Source organism: Myxine glutinosa, unplaced genomic scaffold (assembly GCF_964187855.1).
Source record: "Myxine glutinosa unplaced genomic scaffold, kmMyxGlut1.1 SCAFFOLD_1167, whole genome shotgun sequence".
In the NCBI taxonomy this organism is placed as follows: Eukaryota; Metazoa; Chordata; class Myxini; order Myxiniformes; family Myxinidae; genus Myxine; species Myxine glutinosa.
In genome coordinates, this window is record NW_027617262.1 from 47,701 (window position 1) to 56,226 (window position 8,526).

At 36.6% G+C, this 8,526-nt stretch overlaps 1 protein-coding gene across 1 annotated transcript; it reads left to right on the forward strand.

The window, feature by feature from the left end:
* Positions 1–6,470: 6,470 nt before the first annotated feature.
* On the forward strand, positions 6,471–8,063 carry LOC144889150 (uncharacterized; the record flags this gene model as incomplete). Its single annotated transcript, XM_078769099.1, has 4 exons — positions 6,471–6,587; positions 7,063–7,494; positions 7,581–7,774; positions 7,866–8,063. Coding segments are annotated over exons 1-4 (941 nt in total), but the record flags the coding sequence as incomplete, so codon positions are not given.
* Between the last annotated feature and the right edge of the window lie 463 nt (positions 8,064–8,526).

An 8,526-nucleotide genomic window follows, 5' to 3' on the forward strand; every position in this document is an offset into this window, starting at 1 on the left:
TTGTGTTAGTGTTGAAAAACCACTTTTCGCACTTGTGTTAGTGTTGAAAAACCACTTTTCGCACTTGTGTTGGTGCAGGAAACCACTTTTGCACTTGTATTAGTGTGGAAAAAACACTTTTCGCACTTGTGTTAGTGTTGAAAAACTACTTTTCGCACTTGTGTTAGTGTTGAAAAACCACTTTTCGCACTTGTGTTGGTGCAGGAAACCACTTTTGCACTTGTATTAGTGTGGAAAAAACACTTTTCGCACTTGTGATGGTGTTGAAAAACCACTTTTCGCACTTGTGTTAGTGTTGAAAAACCACTTTTCACACTTGTGTTAGTGTTGAAAAACCACATTTTCGCACTTGTGTTGGTGCAGGAAACCAATTTTGCACTTGTATTAGTGTGGAAAAAACACTTTTCGCACTTGTGTTAGTGTTGAAAAACCACTTTTCGCACTTGTGTTAGTGTTGAAAAACCACTTTTCGCACTTGTGTTAGTGTTGAAAAACCACTTTTCGCACTAGTGTTGGTGCAGGAAACCACTTTTGCACTTGTATTAGTGTGGATAAAACACTTTTCGCAATTGTGTTAGTGTTGAAAAACCACTTTTCGCACTTGTGTTGGTGTTGAAAAACCACTTTTCGCACTTATGTTAGTGTTGAAAAACCACTTTTCGCACTTGTGTTGGTGCAGGAAACCACTTTTGCACTTGTATTAGTGTGGAAAAAACACTTTTCGCACTTGTGTTAGTGTTGAAAAACCACTTTTCGCACTTGTGTTGGTGCAGGAAACCACTTTTGCACTTGTATTAGTGTGGAAAAAACACTTTTCGCACTTGTGATGATGTTGAAAAACCACTTTTCGCACTTGTGTTAGTGTTGAAAAACCACTTTTCACACTTGTGTTAGTGTTGAAAAACCACATTTTCGCACTTGTGTTGGTGCAGGAAACCAATTTTGCACTTGTATTAGTGTGGAAAAAACACTTTTCGCACATGTGTTAGTGTTGAAAAACCACTTTTCGCACTTGTGTTAGTGTTGAAAAACCACTTTTCGCACTTGTGTTAGTGTTGAAAAACCACTTTTCGCACTTGTGTTGGTGCAGGAAACCACTTTTGCACTTGTATTAGTGTGGATAAAACACTTTTCGCAATTGTGTTAGTGTTGAAAAACCACTTTTCGCACTTGTGTTAGTGTTGAAAAACCACTTTTCGCACTTGTGTTAGTGTTGAAAAACCACTTTTCGCACTTGTGTTGGTGCAGGAAACCACTTTTGCACTTGTATTAGTGTGGAAAAAACACTTTTCGCATTTGTGTTAGTGTTGAAAAACCACTTTTCGCACTTGTGTTAGTGTTGAAAAACCACTTTTCGCACTTGTGTTAGTGTTGAAAAACCACTTTTCGCACTTGTGTTGGTGCAGGAAACCACTTTTGCACTTGTATTAGTGTGGAAAAAACACTTTTTGCACTTGTGATGGTGTTGAAAAACCACTTTTCGCACTTGTGTTAGTGTTGAAAAACCACTTTTCACACTTGTGTTAGTGTTGAAAAACCACTTTTCGCACTTGTGTTGGTGCAGGAAACCACTTTTGCACTTGTATTAGTGTGGAAAAAACACTTTTCGCACTTGTGTTAGTGTTGAAAAACCACTTTTCACACTTGTGTTAGTGTTGAAAAACCACTTTTCGCACTTGTGTTAGTGTTGAAAAACCACTTTTCGCACTTGTGTTGGTGCAGCAAACCACTTTTGCACTTGTATTAGTGTGGAAAATACACTTTTCGCACTTGTGTTAGTGTTGAAAAACCACTTTTCGCACTTGTGTTAGTGTTGAAAAACCACTTTTCGCACTTGTGTTAGTGTTGAAAAACCACTTTTCGCACTTGTGTTGGTGCAGGAAAACACTTTTGCACTTGTATTAGTGTGGAAAAAACACTTTTCGCACTTGTGTTAGTGTTGAAAAACTACTTTTCGCACTTGTGTTAGTGTTGAAAAACCACTTTTCGCACTTGTGTTGGTGCAGGAAACCACTTTTGCACTTGTATTAGTGTGGAAAAAACACTTTTCGCACTTGTGATGGTGTTGAAAAACCACTTTTCGCACTTGTGTTAGTGTTGAAAAACCACTTTTCACACTTGTGTTAGTGTTGAAAAACCACATTTTCGCACTTGTGTTGGTGCAGGAAACCAATTTTGCACTTGTATTAGTGTGGAAAAAACACTTTTCGCACTTGTGTTAGTGTTGAAAAACCACTTTTCGCACTTGTGTTAGTGTTGAAAAACCACTTTTCGCACTTGTGTTAGTGTTGAAAAACCACTTTTCGCACTTGTGTTGGTGCAGGAAACCACTTTTGCACTTGTATTAGTGTGGATAAAACACTTTTCGCAATTGTGTTAGTGTTGAAAAACCACTTTTCGCACTTGTGTTGGTGTTGAAAAACCACTTTTCGCACTTGTGTTAGTGTTGAAAAACCACTTTTCGCACTTGTGTTGGTGCAGGAAACCACTTTTGCACTTGTATTAGTGTGGAAAAAACACTTTTCGCACTTGGGTTAGTGTTGAAAAACCACTTTTCGCACTTGTGTTAGTGTTGAAAAACCACTTTTCGCACTTGTGTTATTGTTGAAAAACCACTTTTCGCACTTGTGTTGGTGCAGGAAACCACTTTTGCACTTGTATTAGTGTGGAAAAAACACTTTTCGCACTTGTGTTAGTGTTGAAAAACCACTTTTCGCACTTGTTACCTTCGCAAAAGCGGAAGGTTATGTTTTGATCGCTGTGTATTTATTACCTTCGCAAAAGCGGAAGGTTATGTTTTGATCGCTGTGTATTTATTTGTATGTCTGTGTGTGTGTGTGTGTGTATGTTATTCGCATAACTCAAAAAGTATTCAACCGAATTGCATGAAATTTGGTGGGATGATTGGTTATTATACGGGACACATTTGATTAGATTTTGGGAGCAATCGGGTCAAAGGTCAAGGTCAAGGTCACGAAAAGGTCAAAATCGTATTTTTACCATAGCGTGGTCAATTTTTATCCAATTGGCATGCAACTAATGCCAAAATGTTCAGAATTCAATGCCCGATCTTGTGATATACGACATGACCCAGTGAAGACATTACCCTTGTTAGCGGTTGGGGGTCAAAGGTCAGGGGGGTCACGACCTTGCAAAATGTGCGTTTTTTGTCATAACTCGGTCAATTCTTATCCGATTTGCATGAAATCAGCACCAAACTGTTCACTGTTCTGTTCCCTACACTCCCATGCCAAGTACAGAACAGTAGCTGCGGCGAAGGTATGCGCTCTACCGAGTGCCCGTTCTAGTGTTAGTGTTGAAAAACCACTTTTCGCACTTGTGTTAGTGTTGAAAAACCACTTTTCGCACTTGTGTTGGTGCAGGAAACCAATTTTGCACTTGCATTAGTGTGTAAAAAACACTTTTCGCACTTCTGTTAGTGTTGAAAAACCACTTTTCGCACTTGTGTTAGTGTTGAAAACCCACTTTTCGCACTTATGTTGGTGCAGGAAACCACTTTTGCACTTGTATTAGTGTGGAAAAAACACTTTTTGCACTTGTGATGGTGTTGAAAAACCACTTTTCGCACTTGTGTTAGTGTTGAAAAACCACTTTTCACACTTGTGTTAGTGTTGAAAAACCACTTTTCGCACTTGTGTTGGTGCAGGAAACCACTTTTGCACTTGTATTAGTGTGGAAAAAACACTTTTCGCACTTGTGTTAGTGTTGAAAAACCACTTTTCGCACTTGTGTTAGTGTTGAAAAACCACTTTTCGCACTTGTGTTAGTGTTGAAAAACCACTTTTCGCACTTGTGTTGGTGCAGGAAACCACTTTTGCACTTGTATTAGTGTGGAAAAAACACTTTTCGCACTTGTGTTAGTGTTGAAAAACCACTTTTCGCACTTGTGTTGGTGCAGGAAACCACTTTTGCACTTGTATTAGTGTGGAAAAAACACTTTTTGCACTTGTGTTAGTGTTGAAAAACCACTTTTCACACTTGTGTTAGTGTTGAAAAACCACTTTTCACACTTGTGTTGGTGCAGGAAACCAATTTTGCACTTGTATTAGTGTGGAAAAAACACTTTTCGCACTTGTGTTAGTGTTGAAAAACCACTTTTCGCACTTGTGTTATTGTTGAAAAACCACTTTTCGCACTTGTGTTAGTGTTGAAAAACCACTTTTCGCACTTGTGTTGGTGCAGGAAACCACTTTTGCACTTGTATTAGTGTGGAAAAAACACTTTTCGCACTTGTGTTAGTGTTGAAAAACCACTTTTCGCACTTGTGTTAGTGTTGAAAAACCACTTTTCGCACTTGTGTTGGTGCAGGAAACCACTTTTGCACTTGTATTAGTGTGGAAAAAACACTTTTCGCACTTGTGTTAGTGTTGAAAAACCACTTTTCGCACTTGTGTTAGTGTTGAAAAACCACTTTTCGCACTTGTGTTAGTGTTGAAAAACCACTTTTCGCACTTGTGTTGGTGCAGGAAACCACTTTTGCACTTGTATTAGTGTGGAAAAAACACTTTTCGCACTTGTGTTAGTGTTAAAAAACCACTTTTCGCACTTGTGTTAGTGTTGAAAAACCACTTTTCGCACTTGTGTTGGTGCAGGAAACCACTTTTGCACTTGTATTAGTGTGGAAACTACACTTTTCGCACTTGTGATGGTGTTGAAAAACCACTTTTCGCACTTGTGTTAGTGTTGAAAAACCACTTTTCACACTTGTGTTAGTGTTGAAAAACCACTTTTCGCACTTGTGTTGGTGCAGGAAAACACTTTTGCACTTGTATTAGTGTGGAAAAAACACTTTTCGCACTTGTGTTAGTGTTGAAAAACCACTTTTCGCACTTGTGTTAGTGTTGAAAAACCACTTTTCGCACTTGTGTTAGTGTTGAAAAACCACTTTTCGCACTTGTGTTGGTGCAGGAAACCACTTTTGCACTTGTATTAGTGTGGAAAAAACACTTTTCGCACTTGTGTTAGTGTTGAAAAACCACTTTTCGCACTTGTGTTAGTGTTGAAAAACCACTTTTCGCACTTGTGTTGGTGCAGGAAACCACTTTTGCACTTGTATTAGTGTGGAAAAAACACTTTTCGCACTTGTGATGATGTTGAAAAACCACTTTTCGCACTTGTGTTAGTGTTGAAAAACCACTTTTCACACTTGTGTTAGTGTTGAAAAACCACATTTTCGCACTTGTGTTGGTGCAGGAAACCAATTTTGCACTTGTATTAGTGTGGAAAAAACACTTTTCGCACATGTGTTAGTGTTGAAAAACCACTTTTCGCACTTGTGTTAGTGTTGAAAAACCACTTTTCGCACTTGTGTTAGTGTTGAAAAACCACTTTTCGCACTTGTGTTGGTGCAGGAAACCACTTTTGCACTTGTATTAGTGTGGATAAAACACTTTTCGCAATTGTGTTAGTGTTGAAAAACCACTTTTCGCACTTGTGTTAGTGTTGAAAAACCACTTTTCGCACTTGTGTTAGTGTTGAAAAACCACTTTTCGCACTTGTGTTGGTGCAGGAAACCACTTTTGCACTTGTATTAGTGTGGAAAAAACACTTTTCGCATTTGTGTTAGTGTTGAAAAACCACTTTTCGCACTTGTGTTAGTAGTAGGTGATAAATGTTGCTTCTGGGACACCTCCGTTTAACATGGGAAATCCCTATCTAATGTCAATTACCCCCTTGTCTTTAAAAAAAATCATAAACACCTCTCTTTCTCCCTCTATGAACCTATAATCCTTCTCACCTTATGAACCTATGATCCTTCTCGCCTTATGAACCTATGATTTTCTTCCTTTATGAACCTATAATCCTTCTAGCCTTATGAACCTATGATCATTCTCACTTCCATGTAATTTTCCCTCTCACCATCACTTTTCTTCATTTCCCCTTAACACCTCTATTCCTGACCCCCTTGGTCTTATGGGCCTTTTTCTCTTACTATCAATGATCATTGTTGTTCATTGATGATTGATTATGTTCGGGTCCTGTGCCACACACTTTTTGTTAAGCTCCGCGCCACTTTTTGTTAAGCTCCGCGCCACTTTTTGCTAAGCCCCGCCCACTTTTTGTTAAGCTCCGCCCACTTTTTGTTAATCCCCGCCCCGTTTTGGTAGGCCCCGCCCACGTTTTACTAAAGCCCACCCACTTTATAAACTCTCCAGCATTACATTATTTTTAGTTAAGACATTACATCATTTTCTGTTGAAACATTACATCATTTTCTGTTGAAACATTACATCATTTTCTGTTGAAACATTACATCATTTTCTGTTGAAACATTACATCATTTTCTGTTGAGACATTACATCATTTCCAGTTAAGACATGCCCAGACTTGCCCAGACTTGCCCACACTTGCCCAAGGGAATTTCCACAGGAAATGACACACCCAGTCTTTCTTATAAAAGGCACTAACCACACAGGCCTTTTCAAACACACTTTCTGCTTCACTTGAGAATGGACTACTATGCTGAAAAGGAGTTGGATAACTTTGACATTGCTTGGAGTCCTACTACCTGTGTGGAGCTCAACCTTCAGATTGATGAACTGGACTCGAACCTCTTATCAATGGAGGTAAGTTTATTTATTTATTTATTTATTATTTTTTTTTTTTTGTATTTTTTTTTTTTTTTTGTATTTTTTTTTTTTTTTTTTTGTATATTTTTTTTTGTATTTTTTGTATTTTTTTTTTGGATTTTTTTTTTTGTATTTTTTTTTTTTTGTATATATATATTTTTTTTGTATTTTTTTTGTATTTTTTTTGGAATTTTTTTTTTTTTTGTATATTTTTTTTTTGTATTTTTTTTTTTTTTTGTATTTATTTTTTTTTTTTTGTATTTTTTTTGTATTTTTTTTTTGTATTTTTTTTTTTTGTATTTTTTTTTTGTTTGTTTTTTGTATTTTTTTTTTTTGTATTTTTTTTTTTTTTTTTTTTTTTTAGATAAGACTCGTGTAAGAGTCAGCAAAGTTTCTTTTAATATTCATAGAGCTTGATTTATATAAATAATAATATTGTATTAAATTAATACGTTGTTATTTTCTCTCACAGGAAATTGTATCTGAGATACAAAATGAAAATACCACTTTTGCCACAACCTGGGGTGAAATGATGATTGATTTGTTTGAAGACCTTTTGAACAACCAAGACCCACAGAACGAGTTCTACCTTGATGACCCAGCCAAAGAGTTATACCGTGGAGACTCACTAAATTTGGGAAAAACAAATTATGAGGTCTGCCTAGATGGTTCTAACTGTGGAGCCTACCTTGGAGACTCACTAAATTTGGGAAAAACAAATTATGAGGTCTGCCTAGATGGTTCTAACTGTGGAGCCTACCTTGGAGACTCACTAAATTTCATAAAATTAGGAAAAGAGTTTTACCTTGGAGACTTTGAAAACTGGTTTCGTTTTGGAGACTCTAGCTGTGTGGAGCTAAACCTTCACCTTGATAAACTCGATTCAAATTTCTCATCAATGAAGGTAATATTTTATTTTAATATACATATAATAATTGTGTATTAAATGTAAAAAATAATTAATTAATACGTTGTTATTTTCTCTCACAGGAAATTGTATCTGAGATTCAAAATGAAAATACCACTTTTGCCACAACCTGGGGTGAAATGATCGATTTGTTTAAAGACCATGACCAAGAGAACGAGTTTTACCTTGATAATCCAACGAAAGAGTTTTACCTTGGAGGCTCTTTGGATTCTAAAGCAATGAACAATGTTCTTTCTTTAATGACGTTTGATTTAAGGTAAGTTCAGTTGATTAATAATCAATTAAAGTATATGTTATTTCATTCAATATTAGATAAGTAATATATTTCTTTTTTACATGTATTTCAGCAATATCAAGAAAGTTCGGGGAAGAAGATGCTGGAAAATACTTTCTTCCCATTTCTACTTTTTCCAACTTGAAAGCCTTGAAAGACAGAATTGGAGGAAGAGGAAAAATATATATATTGAAATACGTATTAAAAAACATTTTAAAAAAATATTGAAATACGTATTAAAAAAAGAAAAGGAAAAAAAGATTATGCTAGGGTTAGGGTTGGGATTTTGAATGTGAGGGTTAGGGATGGGGTTGGGTTAATGGGTTAGGGATGGGTTGGGTTAGGGTTGGGATTTTGAATGTGAGGGTTAGGGATGGGTTGGGTAAGGGATGGGGATGGGTTAGGGATTGGGTTGGGTTAGCGTTCTGGATGTGAGGTGAATTTTTGAATGAATGTCAAACCTCACAGACTCATTTATCTTATATTATCATTGAATTGTTTTTAAAAAGTTGGGAAAAGATAAATAGAATTGGAAGGTCATACAAAGAGATGGAGTTAAGAACTTTTTTTAATGGTTGATGTAATGGATTCAGTTGTTTTGACTAACAAATATGGTGTTTTAATGTGGGGGTTGGGTTAGGGTTTGTACATTATTATGACCCACTCACACACACACAAAAGTTAAGCCCCAACTAAAAAGTTGTGGGATTCTGTGTTTGGGGTTCACAGATTTA